The sequence below is a fragment of the Siphateles boraxobius genome, unplaced genomic scaffold (assembly GCF_051911475.1).
Source record: "Siphateles boraxobius isolate OS27281-9 unplaced genomic scaffold, OSU_SipBor_1 7, whole genome shotgun sequence".
NCBI lineage: Eukaryota > Metazoa > Chordata > Actinopteri > Cypriniformes > Leuciscidae > Siphateles > Siphateles boraxobius.
The window spans coordinates 18,954,671-18,970,777 of NW_027509197.1; the positions used below are offsets into that span (position 1 = coordinate 18,954,671).

At 37.4% G+C, this 16,107-nt stretch overlaps 1 protein-coding gene across 3 annotated transcripts in view; it reads right to left on the bottom strand.

The window, feature by feature from the left end:
* tmeff2a (transmembrane protein with EGF-like and two follistatin-like domains 2a) overlaps positions 1-16,107 on the bottom strand; it is a 67,081-nt gene that overhangs the window by 48,666 nt on the left and 2,308 nt on the right. For all 3 annotated transcript variants that reach the window (XM_077216243.1, XM_077216245.1, XM_077216244.1), the window contains exon 2: positions 9,864-9,973. In XM_077216243.1, the coding sequence (XP_077072358.1) occupies positions 9,864-9,973 (110 nt within the window). The remainder of the gene's footprint in view (positions 1-9,863; positions 9,974-16,107) is intronic.

Sequence of the window (16,107 nt, forward strand, 5' to 3'; positions counted from 1 at the left end):
CGAATGAATACGGAGAATCAACACTTTAGGTGCTGCCATTCTTAGCGCTGTTAAAATAAAAGTCCCGCTAGAAAATGTCAAATAATACACAAGTTTAACAGAAAATGTATGTAAATGCTTTCAGAGCAATTTTAAGCTTCACATTTTTGCTTTAAATCCTTATCTACTAGAGGTCTACTCGGAGCACCCGAGACCCGAGGACCCAGTACCCGATCCGGGACCCATATTTTAAATGGTCAGTCGGGTCCCAATCTATTACTTCGGGTCCCGGGTCTGTTTAACATTGTTTGTAATACCCGAGTCGATCAGACTCAGAGAACACCCGGCCGTGATCAGAGTCAGTCAGCACTGCTTCTGTGTTTTTTGTAACTTGCAACTTGTAAAATTAGGATAAGAAAAGTGTGAGCCGGGAAATAAGGTAAAAAAAACAAACAAAAAAAACAAATAGTGCCAAAAAGCTCTTCAGGTTGTTCTAGGCAGCTAATGCGAATGTGTATGTTCAAGTGCGTCATGTTTCTACGGCAACCAGAGCTTCTGCAGTGAAACAATTGCTGCGTCCCAATTCGCATACTATCCGTCCTATATAGTATTCGAAAATAGAACTAGTTCGTCCCAAATCGTAGTATGTTGAAATTACTGTTCCAAAGAGACCCAGATGGTCTACTATATCCGGTCAGAATCCGAAGTGCAGATCGATGCACACTCTAACGGCTGATGATGCCCACAACCCATCGCGCGTTGGACGAAGATTCGGTTAGAACTACAAACACGAGTGGAAAGTGTTGAAAAACTACAGACATGGAGGACACGCAAGTCCGGCGGTTGTGTAGAGAGGTTTAGATAAAGGGGTACAAGTGAGTAATTATCAGTATCTAACCTGACGAAAATTTATTTAATTCAATGTTGGCTACATTATATTGCATCTGCAGCAGCATTGTGAACTTTTGTAAAGATTCGTTTAGCCATTAACTTTTAAATGCATCATTATATTCAAATTGCAAACACATGAGGAGAGTCTCCGCATGATAGACCCACGACTGGCAGATGAACGAGCTACTACATTTCTCTCTGAAACGGTAAGAAATTATATTAGATTGAATGGAGCATTTTAACTGTGACGAGATGATTGACAGGGCAGTTTACGGTGATGCACGCGACAGAGCTGTCCGTTAAAGATGACGAAGTAGTATGTCCCAAAGCCTGCCTACTCTTTTGCTACACACTCAAAAGTATGTACTTATTCTTCACAAAAAGAGTACATACTTTTAGGGTGTAGTATAAGTAGGCGAATTGGGACGCAGCAAATGACATTACCAATTGACGATTGGCTCTTTTACTTAAAAGGCGGGACTTATTCCACCAAGCCGCGCTTTACACTTGCTCTCATTTTTATAATAATATGAATGAACCGTCTTGTTTAATCTTAAAGTTTTGGTGGTCAGACTCGGCGCAGAGAGCACAGAAATGATAGCAAATAAATAATGCTAACGTCAGCGGCCATGGCACTGAAAGAACAATCGTTATTATAGTTCAAAAGGGCAAACAGTCAAAGTTATTATGCGAGTGAACAAGTGTGCAAATCTGCAAAGTCGCATTTCTCATCTGTCACCGTGACATCAAGTGTACTTTTGAAGCTGAAATAATGAGTGGATTAAGCTTGGAATACCGGAATAAGAGGAATAACATGGATAGAACTTTCTTGCGGAGGATTGTAATACATCAGTGTAATACATCAGGTAGTCTACAAGGAAGGGAGACGACGGCTACTAAAATTTATTGACTTGTTAATAGCAATTTAGTGTGGAATATGTGACATTTCTCGGATCTGCATGGGTCCGGGTCCAGCTTTTGAAATTATAGACGGGTCCGGGTCGGTTCCGTGCAGCCCATTACGAATTTTTTGGACCCCTGTAGACCTACTACCATCTAACTTCACTGTAGTTAAGTGCTTCACCATAAACTTTACATTTTTAAAGACAAAATAGTTTTTTGTGGCTATCAACATTACTCCACAAATGCTGTCAACTGAGTTTAACTTATACTGAACCTGGAATATTCATTTAACTCCAGTTTCATCTGGGGAAAGTAAGAGAGCAACTATGTCTCAGTGCATTTGGATTCGATGCTTGCTTTCTTAAAGAAGCACATTATATGTGACAGCTCTCAGGGACAGTGGCCAACAGGGTCATGGGAGGGAAAAAATAGAAGCAGATCAGCCACGATATCCCGGAGAGGCACAAACAAGGCAAACAAAAAAAAAGAATCTGGTGCATGTCTCACCAGATGATGTATTTTTTGCGCCCCCTCATATAGAGACGTGCCTGCCATTGTGTGACTGAGTGACATTCCCCATTCCCAGGATGCCCATGTGCGTGCTGTTTGCCTCTGATGAGGGTGGAGGGAAGCTATGGGGAGGGCAGAAAGGCTCATGCCTCGCTCTGTAAGCGCTTGGCAGTCTGCTCTTGATTAGAGCAACGCTCTTGCCAGCGAGGAGCTCCCGGGCCCTGTCAGGGGAGACGGCTCTTCGGTAATAGTGTCTGACAGGCTGAGGGGAGCCACACGGGGACTGATACAGATGCTGCTATCCTGAGTGGCATCAGGCTCAAGCGAATATCACCTACCTCTGTAGAATGCCCACACCACCGACTCTCCAGCTGCCAAAACACCAACCAATCTAATGTCTAGCACATGCCAGCCGAGGGACTCTATGTACATGGATGTATGACACATCCCGCATCTAACATAGTCAGGATGCTGCCGGTATAACTGCATTTTCAATCCCACCAGACTGACTTTAACAGGAAACTGGACCTAATTCCACCCTGAAATAACTTCCTTCCTGATTTTAATTGCTTCATTTTTTATATATTGATGAAAGTTATCTCACGTGGCAGCTCATGGAGAGAAGCTATTAGGGGTAAAAGACATGAAAAAAGAGCACAAGGAAAAAAAATGCTTAAACTTGAAAAAAAAAGGCTGAAAAATACTCATGTATGGATTGCCATGAAATGCTGATCACCCAAAATTATTCAAATGTATTTCTGCATGTCATTTAAAGCAGAAGAGAGTGATTTCTACACCACTAGTGGTACCAAACGCAATTGTCAAACCAATGATTTTTAAACAGGTTTCAAACGCTACCTCTGTCTTCCACAGGTTAGAAATTCCACACTTTACATTTAAACACATTTCTAAAATGAAAGTTCTGACTGGAGGAACCACAATCAAATAGCCAATAAATGCACACACCTGTGACTGCACATAAGCTGAAGTCTACACTAATCATACAATAATGATTTTACTGTTATTGCATGCATTATAAAAGGAATACATTATAAAAGGAATGTTGTTTGATCCACTTTTATTGCATAAAATAGACCTTAATTTTAAATCAAAGACCATTCTGAAAAACTATTTCCTTTTTTATGTTTGTTCTTTGGTGGTGACACTGCAACAATGGAAATAATAATATTATTAATAATAATAATAACATTTTGATATTTTGTAAAATCGTGTCATAATACAATTTGCTCATAAGAAAAATACTAAAAATGTACCCAAGAAAAAAATTACCAAACAATTTTCTTATACTAAACATTAAAGTAGCAGACTGTACTCAGAATCTATTAGATTTACTCAAGTAATACAAAATGGATGAAAAATCAAGAAACAAGAAGCAAACGTGTGTGCTCCAGATGGTGTACCATAGATGCCAGATTTAAAAGAAATATGAAGTCACCAAGAAAAAGCTTTTTATTACTTTCTTCAAAGTCATCCCTTCATTATTAACCCTTTTATTGTCATCTAATGTACACTGTAGGGCTGTCACGATGTTAGATTTTTCACATTTTTTTTACCTTATTTTTTACGCGTGTAGGACAACTCGAGGTATCACACACCAGACGCGCACTTTCTCGGTTTATGGCCAGCAGTATTCTTATGTTTAATGAGATTATGAAATTAAGGTAATGTCTGTATGCCTACTATGTTATGATTGTACAATTAAATACAATAGTTGCTGAGTTTGTGAGCTGAACACTTCACCTCAGAGCATCCATTAACTGAATGAATTTAGAATATCACCTGAAAATCCGATAACATCAGCAATTTTCATTCAAGCAGCTGATTTCTGTAAATGAATGTAAAACTAAATGTACATTGCAGCACAGGGTGAAGTCATTTACGATGATTTGCGACAAATATAATGTAAATTTAATATAAAACTATGTAAATGGCTCTCTGTGTCACGGCAGGATTTTGAACAAGAGCCATTGCTGGGTGCCGCGGACAGACGCCGAATGGCACAATCGGTGTGAAAAAGAGAAAATGAAGAGAAAATGTGTTCGAATTTTAAAGACGTGGCCCTGCGCTTCTCGTCCGGTGTGCCGCGCGACCCCCTTTAAAGTGCTGTTTTCTTTTGAGCCGAAGAACTCCCATTCAGGCGAGCTTACTTTTTTCGGGTGTGGACAGAGTGTTTCACTCTCTCGCTCAGACGATGTTCTCCTCAGAGTAGCTGCGCGTCCCGGGCTGCGTCTTCTTTGATAGGTGTCAGCGGGTGCAATACAGCTGAGACGTCAACCAGGTACTCGAGCTGGAGTATTTACGTGTCATGTTATCATAACAGTCCTACACATTTTAAACATCGTGGTTATCGCCAATACCGGTATATCGCCACACTCTAAATTAACACAATGTCGATATTTCATGCTTTGAATATCACGATTATCGTCAACACCGGTATATTGCGACACCCCTAGTACACTGTGTGCTTGCAAAGTAAGGAAAATGGGGTCATTATAGTCTTAGGTACTCATGCTGAAAAACACCATTTTACCTGTAGTGAAATCACTGTAACACAAAATGTCTCATGGCCTATTTCTCCACACAAACATGAGAAGACACTCAAATTTGCAGTTACAGGCACTCCAGGCACATTTTGGTATTGCACCTGTACAACATGATTCATGGTCATAGTCATGTAGGACTGTCTAATGGCACCAGGGAATAAAGCCCCACTTTAATCTTTCTCCAGCCACGGTGAAGCCATGCGACTGAAGAATAAAAGGATCACAAATGCATGGAAATATATGCAAAGAGGTCTGGCTGAAAATGGCTCTTATGATGGGCAGCCGAAGGCCCGGAGGGAAGTCGTCCACCTTCTGCCATTGTCTGCGCGCCTTGCGAGTTCATTCCCAGAGTTCACGCTAAAGGAGAACTGAAGGAGACACAGTTTTTCATGGGTAAGTTCACTTGAGCACTGCACCTTGGCTAGAACTCAAACTAGAAGCTGTTTGCTACGTCAACCGGTTCACATCCATCTGAAAATGGCAACATCTCAGTTATCCAATGATGGCCGGAGGGATAGTGCATCAACCAGAAACAGTGCTTGAGAGATGAGCCAAGCAGAGAGAAGATGGCTATGATAACTGATCAGTCAAGTTAAACTGAATCAAGACCACACATCATCAACAGGCAAGGGACAATTTCATAAACTAGCTTGCAAACAAGCCAAAAAAACCCAAAAAGCCAAGGCAGTCCGTGGCTAAGCAATAACCCCCCATTAATGAATCACATGAGTAGGCAATGAAAGTGCACATGAATGACGGAGCATCAGAGCTTTGGATCAGAGGTGTCATAACACATTGAGTCATCAGCACGGGCATGGCTGAACATGCAGAATCACAACACGATCTGTTATGACATGATAGTACATGTCCAGATGAGGACAATCAAAGATTTGCTAGAAAGAGGGAAAAATCTGACAGGGAAAAAAGCAGTAATTTTCTTGCTGGTTTTTGAAATTGCATTTCACTTAAATGTTGTCTGTACAGAACTATGGCATAGTTTCAAAATATTAAAAAAGAGAACATTTTGTCTTCATGTATTCACCCCAATGTTGTTATGTCAGTTGAAACATTCAAAAACATTTGAAAAACTTTTCAAAATATCTTCACAGAAGAAATAAAGTCATACAGGCTTGGAACAACATTTCATTTTTCGAACAACAATTTTCTGTTTTGTTGAACTTTAATGATCTAGGATTTGCCAAAAAGAACACAAGAGACCAAGCTCAATGTTTGGCTGGTTAACATGACCCCGTAAGCTCATTCTGGTAGAAAATGTAATTATGCAGCAAATTTCAATGTTATCAAAAATTTGTTTAATAAAAAACTAAATTAGTTTTTATAGAACTTGTAGAAGACCCTAAACTTAAGAAGTCAAAACACTTGTAAACATCCTGAACAAAACCTAAAATTACTGTTCCAGAACTCCTGCTTCTGTTTCAGAGACATCCATCTTTGATAGTCATTCAATAGTCATTCATTTTAATAGTCACGTTGCTTTGCCACATCAAACTTGTTTCGGAAAACTATTTATGGGATTCATGCTGTGCCCCTGGGTTTCAAAGTTAACTTATTCATGGTCCAAAGACATAATACAAATTGCATTATATAAACTGTACTGCTTTACTGCATATTTTCCAGCACGTAAAATCACATAAAAACGGCTAAATTGATATTGGGGTTAACTAACCTCTCACAGTGCAATAGGTGCTAAAGAAAGTTTTTGCAAGCATTACAAGTAATTAAGTAAATGAAATGACTTTACTATTTGCATTGCTCTCAGTTTCTGCTTTCAGTCAGCCGCAGGGATACTTCGGTGCATTTGATTCATTTTCTTGGCTAGATTCAATTTTACATTTCACACTTCTTTTTTTAAACTTCAACAAGCTTATTCAAAAATGTATGGATCATAATAAAAACAGAAAACATAAAAAACAAATCAAGAAAAATATCAGTTTCCACACAAAATATTAAGCTGTTAAAACGGTTTTCATCACTGAGGCCAATATAATGAAATGTTTCTTAAACAGCAAATCAGCATATTAGAATGATTTCTGAAGGATCACATGACACTGAAGACTGGAGTAAGGATGCTGACAGTTCAGCATTTCCATCACAGGAATAATGATGAGCACCATGTAATAGTTACTGCTTCACTTTAGCCACATTGGTTAGTTAATTATAATTCAGCTTGGCAGAATTAACCAAACTTATAAGTGTAAAAGTGGTCCATCTCCCTTAAAGAATGGGGGGGTTCTCTTTTCTCAGTGGTTCGGTTCATAAAGACACACTTGAAAGTAAAATTTAACCAAACATTCAGACATAATGAATACTTAAAAAAACAATAACCAATCTTAAGTAAACATCACAATATGAGTGATGTGCTAGGCGCCTCTGAGAGCTGGTGTGAGGTGAATAAACATCACTCAATGGAGATCAGGGTCTGAATGACCTCTATTCATCGGCAGATCAAACCTTCTTCCTCTCTTCAGAAACACTACCTCCCTGACTGCAGACTTCCCTTGGGCTTCATACCCGTCACAAGCCACTCGACGATCCTTCTTTGATGAATTATTTCACTTAATGGAATAAAGACGTGGACCATTATTAGGTTTAGGCTAGCTGACGTCAGAGCTTCACTTGCACACATGTGACACACAGTCCAGGATGCCTAAATCAAGCGTATCCTTTTCTCGCTGATGGCATTAGTCCCTCACTTGAAAACAAATTAAAACAATGTGACCCACTGAGGCCAGACACAGTTTGTCCTAAAAACAGAATACCATCATGAGTCTGAGAGGTCTAAGGCCTATTTCGTCCAAAAAAGAAGATGGGGGGAGGATGTGGGTTGGACAAACAGGTAATGCTATTTATCTCGCCAAAGAAACTAATGTTCCTTCGCGAACTGGGATAAAAATAACAGACTCATTGAGTGCCTATGTGCTCAGTGCCTTGGAGGGACTCTAATGCATTTTCATTTAGACCAAACTCAGATGTTATTAGCAACGACTCTCTCTGTCTTCATTTCACTGTGATCTCACGGCCAAAGCAGATAAAGTGGGCCACTTTCTAGAAGGCCCCTTATAAATCGGTTGGACAGAAAACAGCGAAAGGCAGATATACTAAAGGTTAGTTGAAATCGCAGTTATCATGGCATAGAAAGACTTGCATCTAAATTGTGTTTTAAAATATTTTTTTCCTAAGGTTTTAAAAATTGTAAAAACAACTGTTGTAAAAAGACAAGCTCTGGGAGGATTCAAACATCAATTTTAATTAAGGAAATCTGGCCAATGGACAACCCTGGCACTTGGCATTCACATCATCAGAGAAGAAATGTTTTTGTACGTTAATGTGTATGATTAAAGATTACAGTGGCGCGTATTTAAAAATAAATTATGTTCATAGACAAACCATTCATTATAAGCAATGCAACATTCCCATAAAAAAATAGAAGAGTCAATTTTGAGTTCATGATGACATTAAGACTGCTTTAAGTTCAGCCGGGGACACACTTAACGACTGTAAGGTTGATTATGAATGTAATTTGATACTTACAACTCAGCATGCCCAAACACGCCGAGTCAGAGACAGTTGCGTTCAGTCAGTGTTCACAGTCGGTATTTAAAACAGTGTTTGAAACAGTCTGTAAGTGAGATCAGTTCAGTCTTAGGCTGTTTCAGCTAGTCGTTAAGTGTGTCCCCGACATTAAGGCCGGGCGCCGGGCGGTATGACCAAAATTCTGTTTCACAGTATGACTAATTTTAGTTCAACGTAAAGATATATTTCAGGATATAGTTATTTATATATGTAGTTATTCTGGAAAGACAACAAAAAGGGCTTTATAAATAAACCCAAATACTTTAGAAAATAAAAGTACTTCACCTTGTTTGATTTTTATTTTATTTAGTAAATGATTTATTTGGTAAACTATATTGATAACTAAATATAGTAAATGATATAATAAACTTTTAATAAACTTTTAAATGAACTGTCCCCAACTGACTGTTATTAAATGAAACTCGTAGCTGCAATTAAACTTTAAATAAAGTGTTGCTGAATTATATTTCAATCTCTCATGTTATTGTTTTAATTCATCAATCAGTTTATAATATCTAAACATTTTATATTTAACCATTCTACTCACAATAAATTACAGGTACTTCCTTTTAATTTTGTAGGATATTACTAATACTAGTTACATTGCTTAAATGTGTTCTTTTGTGATAACCTGGAGCTTTAATAATGAGAGGGAATAGTTCAGAGTTAACAAGAAGGAGAGCAGTAGTATGCAAACTGAACAGCTGCTACTGTGAACTAAGTAGTTTAAATTATACACACCTTGTAACCACTTCATTATTTGACTGAAACCGCCGCTCGGCCTTTAATATTCACCTCTTAGTTGTGACCTTACAACGTGAGCAAAGCTAGTGCAAGATGAGCATTGTGGTTAAAAAGTACCTTCAAACCGTTGGACCATTGAAGTCCACTAAATGGAGAAAAATCCTGGAATGTTTTCCTCAAAAACCTTAATTTCTGTTCGCTTGAACAAAGAAAGACATGAACATCTTGGATGACGTGGGGTGAGTAACTTATCAGGAAATTTTAATTCTAGTTTTTAATATTGTTTATATATATTGTTTCATAGTTTTAAGGGTTTCTATTTAACAAAGTGATATGTTGTTGTCATGAATGATTGGTCGTGCAAAAGTTTGCAGAAGTCTCAAATAAAACGGAAAAAAAAAAAAATCTTTATAAAGTATTTAATTAACTGTGGCAGGCATTACCACATGATTTTGTGACGGTATCACATATTGTTACGATATTTTGCTGAAAGGAAAACTCAATACAAAATAGATTTTAAATATATAAAATCCATTTTCTATTTAATTTTCAGCTAAATATTGTAACAATATGTGATACTGACGCAGTGATAAAAGATTTCTGTCATACAACCCCTGACCCTTCACAACACACTAAACCTGGATTAGTGATGCTGGTTCATAGAGAAAGTGGTCTTACCTTGAAGTTGCATATACATGTTATTATGTCCCCGATTCTGAGACACTCGCCATCAAACTTGCAAGTGTTGGTGTCACAAAGGAAGAGATCTGTGTCCCGGTCATCATCCCCTGCAATAACCCAAAGAGCCAGAAAACATCATGAGTTTCAGCATAAACACAGCAGTGTTAAGGCACGACAAGCACAAGCAGGATGTTTGTTCAGACACTTCTGATAAAAATAATTCAGCAGAACTATCGGAGCGAACACGTCATCCCAGCAGTATGGCTGGCAGGGCTTCTGAAGGGTTCATCAAGCTGCGATGAGCACCTCCATTTGCCAAGACCATATTTTGCTCTTGAGACATTTTCTTATCGGGAATGAAACAAGTGTTCATGGAGGAATAATGATTCAGCACACGATGAACTTCTTGGAATAGGCGCATGAGAACCTTATTCAGCTTTTATAACAAGCTGAGTACAAGCTCTGTGAAATATTCTCATTTTGCTGAGGAGCTGGACAGACTCTGAAAAATAGCACTTCATCAAAAATCAAGAGCTCGCAGACAGTTTAAGTCCACAAGGATTCCTTAAGATGATTACAATTAAGATGAGTTGTTTAAAAACAGACCACCGCTTAGTCAAAACCTAATTTTACTATTCAGCATACAGAAGCAGACTGCTGTTCATTTAACAATAAGCTCCCAAAATAATGACTTTACCCATTTACCCACACTACATCATTCAAACCCTATCTGATACCTATAATAATTATGTAAGGAATAAACATCTCCATCATTTTCTTAATATTATAAAAATTACACAAACATTACGCAAATAATAATATCTCATGAAACATTCGATATTACCCACATATATTCTGACTCAAAGAGCCATACATCATCATAATAAGACTACACGACACAAAACAGTGGGTCCGCTCTGGTGCCCTGGGATTTTTGCTGTCAAAGCAAATAAGCTTCTTGCAAGTGCTACACAGTATTTTTACCCTGTGTTATCCAGTGAGCCCTGGAAGCTAGAACGAACCAGAACATTGCTCATTGTAACGACAACACCAGAGGACATACAGCTACTTTAGGCTCCTGCTAAAGGGCCACATACAGTGCAGAAAAATGTCTTGCGTAACCTAGTGCACTTATTTGCATTTTAGCTAAAGAAATTATCAATGGACCTCAAACGCTACCGGGAGGAAAAAAGAACAGTCGTCAGTTGCAATATTCACATTATGTGCCTCAGTTCTGGAGACCTTGAGAAATGATTCTGGCTCTTGGTATGTGCATTAATCTCTTGTGTAAAATTAGAGAAGCTGTTCATACAAATGTTTTGCAACAGGAATGTTTCATTTAAATTCATCTTGTTCACAATCTGTTCTTAAGGAGCTGTGATAAACTGACATTCAATCAATTCAGCTTACTGAAGCAACAAATACAAGTCAGAGTATTTGCCAAAGCAAATTAGTCAAAACCATCATCAATCCCTCAGCTTACTGATAAAAATAAGAATTCATGCCTTAATTTGAGTCTAATACTTTTTACACAAAATCTTCTCCTCACATTCAGAGGGATCACAGACCATTTTTAAGGCGGAATCAGTAGAATTCTTGTCTCTCTTGTCTTGGTGCTTTAAAAGGATGGTTTACAGCTCCAAAAAAAGTGGTAATTTACCATTCCAAACCAGTATGACTTTCTTCAAAAAAAAAAAGTTATTAATATGTATTTATTTATTATATATATATATTTTCTTAGAATAGAGTAAAAAAACAAACAAATATTTTATTTTGTGTTCATGCAACTTTATTACCAAACAATTGTTCTGGAAGCTGCACTTGGCACACAAATCTAATGTGGCACATACTGTACCTCGTCGGTCTGAGCGAGCATGATGCATCCGCTTGCATTATTGATGCGAGCACTACCTCTGTGAAGTCATATAGATGCAAGGCATTTTGTCACACCTCTATTGCTTGGCTGCCCTTCCATAGCTGTGTCATGATACAGCTTGACCTCACAACACACATAGATGCTTTATAGTGCATGTCTGAGACGTGCAGCATTCAACAAGACAACAGAAGCAGGAGGGGGAAATGGTGTAATGGATCGGAGAAGAACAGATTCACAGGAGCTTCTCTCTCACCAGACACAATTATTAATTAATTAATCTGAAGCAGTGCATCCTGTAGCTACACTGAGAAAGCAAATTCCGTTAAAAAAACACATGAGGTGCCACCGTTTCAGAAAACATGTAAAAAACAGACACAAAAGAGTCAACCACCAACCGAACTTGAGAAGATATATTCCGTCAAACACAATAAACACTGCATATTTTGATCAGTATATTGAGATTTATATTGAGCGATTCAACAGTCTGGACTTGTTTACCAACCTTTTTGTCTCATGAACCTTCACAGCACAAGTAAATCTGAAGCACCCTTTCTTCGATAAAAGAAAAAGAAATGTGTTCCTTTTACTGCATGCATATTATACATTATATCATTTAGCATTATACAAAATTTCTTTCACACAAAATAATGTCTCAGTGCTTTTTGTCCAGTCAAACATTCATTACTGTATTGAAGAAAAAAAAAAAAAGTTGAAACATTCTTCTAAATATCTTCTTTGTGTTTCACAAAAGAAATGTGTCACACTGGTTTGTGTCACCATCCATTTAATTCCCCCGTGAGAAGCTGCATATAATCGTACCCTCTAGGGTTCATATACTCCTGGTCTGAACCACCAAAAAAACATAAGGTTGGGATGTCAAAGTTTAAACAGAGACTGAAGAAAGTTAGCAGGTAACACTATGGAAATGAGTTCTGGAAACAGGCAGTGGCATCCTTGAAATTTTATTAAGAGTATTTCTTCATCAAGGACACTTAGAAGCCTTTAAATGCTTAACCAGGTTTTAAACTTAACCAAACATCAGTCAGATAATATGATTAACTGTAAATAAGCTTTTGGAAGTCTGTTAAAAATGCTTTTTGAGCAGGGACGAGTTACCATGAGCGGAAAGGAATTTTGTTCTGCTCTCTTTAAAGTCTCTCTGGCAGGACAATCTTTCAGTAGCCTGGTTGTCAACACGAATAGATACGATCTGTTTTTCTATTCTTTGCGAAGAAAGCAGAGTATGTGTGTGGACAACAAGAAACATCCTGCAAATTTCAATAAAAATTCCTCAAAGTCATTCCTTGAAGCTACAGAGCAATGATTAGAGCAGCCAAACAGGACATTACATCTTTCATCCTAAAATGCTCCACTATCTGACGGCCCACAAAAACAAGTAAAAGCAACTCTTCCGGAATCTAAAAAAGACTTTCTGTAAGTTCAAAATCTTATGAAGTTCAAGGTATGTATAGTAAAAATGTGATGTGCAAACAGCCTGCGTGACACACGGCCATAAATAAGATCAGTTGATGCATGACTATTTGCAACAATGACTCGCGGAGGCGATTTCTTTTTCTTTTGGAGCTGTCACAAGCGAGGCAAATACTATATTTAACCCCCCAACAAACAGCCTTATACTGACATTTAGTACAAAACACAAGTACATGATATGGAGGTTATAGAGTTTATATTATTCAAAGATAAAAATAAATAATAATAAAGTGGTTAAAATCATTAATAAATATCTGTACCACTATAATGAGCAGAACTGCCAAAATAATGACTACATTTTCAAATACTTAATTCCTGTCACAAATAGTCCTGACCCAAACTCATGCCATTGGTTGTTTTTTGGGGATTTTAAATTGGAATTAGGCAACATTGTCTTTAAGCACCGATTATGTAACGCTTAGCCGATGAAGAAATAAGGAACAAAAATAGAGTTTACTGGTGACTCACATGAAGAACAGCATTGCATCAAACAATAACTGACAAAGGACTGAACAGAACAGGGAGTATGAATACACAGGCAGAAATGAGGGAACTAACCAGGCACAGGTGGAGGAGGATGAACTAATCAGGGACTAACAAGAACAGGTGCAGACAGGACAGAACATAATAGTGACAGATTAACTAGATGAAAACTTTTTAATATAAAAAAAAACCCTACACACTTCATATTACATGAATTAAGATTGTGCACCCAATTTATTTTGTAAATGAATGTTATATAATGCACGTTATCTTATTGTGAACAATTCATTCCATATACATGTTTCATTTTTATGTTAATTTATGATATATCTTAATTTGATATTATATATTTTTTAAACTCATAATTATTTATCAAAATGTCATACCTTGTATGCCGGACTTCTCTAATCATTTAGACTGTTTAAACCATGGCCGTCCAAAATCAACTTTACATTTGCACTCACTTTTTAGTGCAACACCCACATTTCAAAATCCAATCAAATTATTCATAGAACCAAGTCCCTGCCCTATTTTTTATTTAAATCTTTTTTGATAATCCGTTACACTGGAATGCGTCACAATATGGAAGAAACGATATTTCGCTACTTTAATTTTATTGTGGAATCCTATGCATCCTATATAAGGCCAGATTTGCAAATTTCCCCAGAAGTTGTGTTTCCCACAAACAAGTCATTTTAAGATTCTGAAGCAAAACATTCCATAAAGAACTTTATAATCAGTATAACCTTGGTAACTGCTTTTGGATATTTGGAGCAGCATAATTTGTCGGCTTGGCCACTTTTGCATAAAAGCTATTTAGTGGCTAATGGATCGCAATTTAAAACAAATGGGTTGTGAGTTACAGCTGTAGCTTTATAGTGACAAGGTGAAGGGCAGATTAATGCATACATTTTAGAGAATGTACTCAGAACTTCATAACATACTTATGAATAACACTAGACTATACTAATTAATATTTTCACCTCCAATATTATAGCCAACAACATCCACTTCATCAGTAATGGAGCTCTAACAATCCTAATTAAAAGTGTTGCCAGTACCACCTTCAGCTGCTTGTTTCTTTCATCTGCAGTGAAATAAGAAACTTTGTTTGGCTTAAACACCTGGTATTGCAGGTCTACTCGCTCTTCTCGAGAGTGTTGTAATTTTATCAAAACATACTAGAAGTGTGAGCCAATGTTACGTCTCACAATGTGCCAAACGGGTGAGTATCAGGGGAGATGCAGATTGTTATTTCGGCCTTGCAGTGAGGTGAATAATTTAAAGGAGCAAGCTGGCAGAGACACAAATATTCTAAAGGTGAAGTATAAACAACTCCTGTGAGTGAGACATTAGACCAGTTGTCTGGCCAGTAAAGAGCTGGAATTCAACCCCAGAACATTGTTATCAGTTAAAAATAGGTGTAATACAAATATCTAAGAATGCTATATAATATAGTAGAGCATTTCTCTACAGATTCTGTTCTGAATCGTCTACCACACAACACCATTATTTAGAGATGGAGTGCATTTTGAAAAATTTGAAAATACTTTTATAATTTGAAAACAAAAACAGACATACAGCAAATGTTCAAAAAAGCAGTTAAAAAAAAAGAAAATTCTTTCATAACTTGCTCACCCTCATGTCATTCTGCAACATGAATTCTTTCTTTTTCTTTCTTTTGTGGAACACAAATGAATAGATTTTGAAAGAACCATGGGGGTTCTTCAAAATTGTAGTCCTCAACATTTGACCCCATTGACGTTCATTGTATGGATAAAAAAAAACTCTCAATTTTTTTCTTTGTTACGTAAAGATTTGGAAAGACATGAGGGGGAGTAAATAATGACTAAACATTACATTTTTTTTTTTTTATTGAACTATCCCTTTAAGAGTTTAACTAAAAACTGGCAGTTAATGTTGTTGTGTCTCTATAAAATTAATAAAAGTCCCCTATCTCCTCTCACCTCCTTTGCAGATGGTATGAAAAAGTCCTTGGTGAGCCAGCACTGCAAAAAAAAAAAAAAGGTCTCCAAAGGAGAGCTATTGATATCTAAGAACAATACAAATAAAAGCTTACTGCCCTTTGGGTCATGGGTTTTGATTCGGTACATAAAATTAAAGCTTACAGAATTCTAATCATGCATAGGGAAGATATTTCAGTAAAAAGGCCCTTCCTTTGCAAGAATATTCACATCGCCTGAGTCCATTGCCAACCGCCGCAAGTTAGGATAGTTGACTAAACAGCTGGCTTGCATTTGTTTTGCTGGACATTATTGCTGTGTTCAGCGCATAATTAAGTGCTGGTGAGTTAAACTATATTCAGTCAGTTGGAACTTTGGTTTTATACCGCGGATTCCTCTCTTCAGACCTGATAAATGCAACAATGTC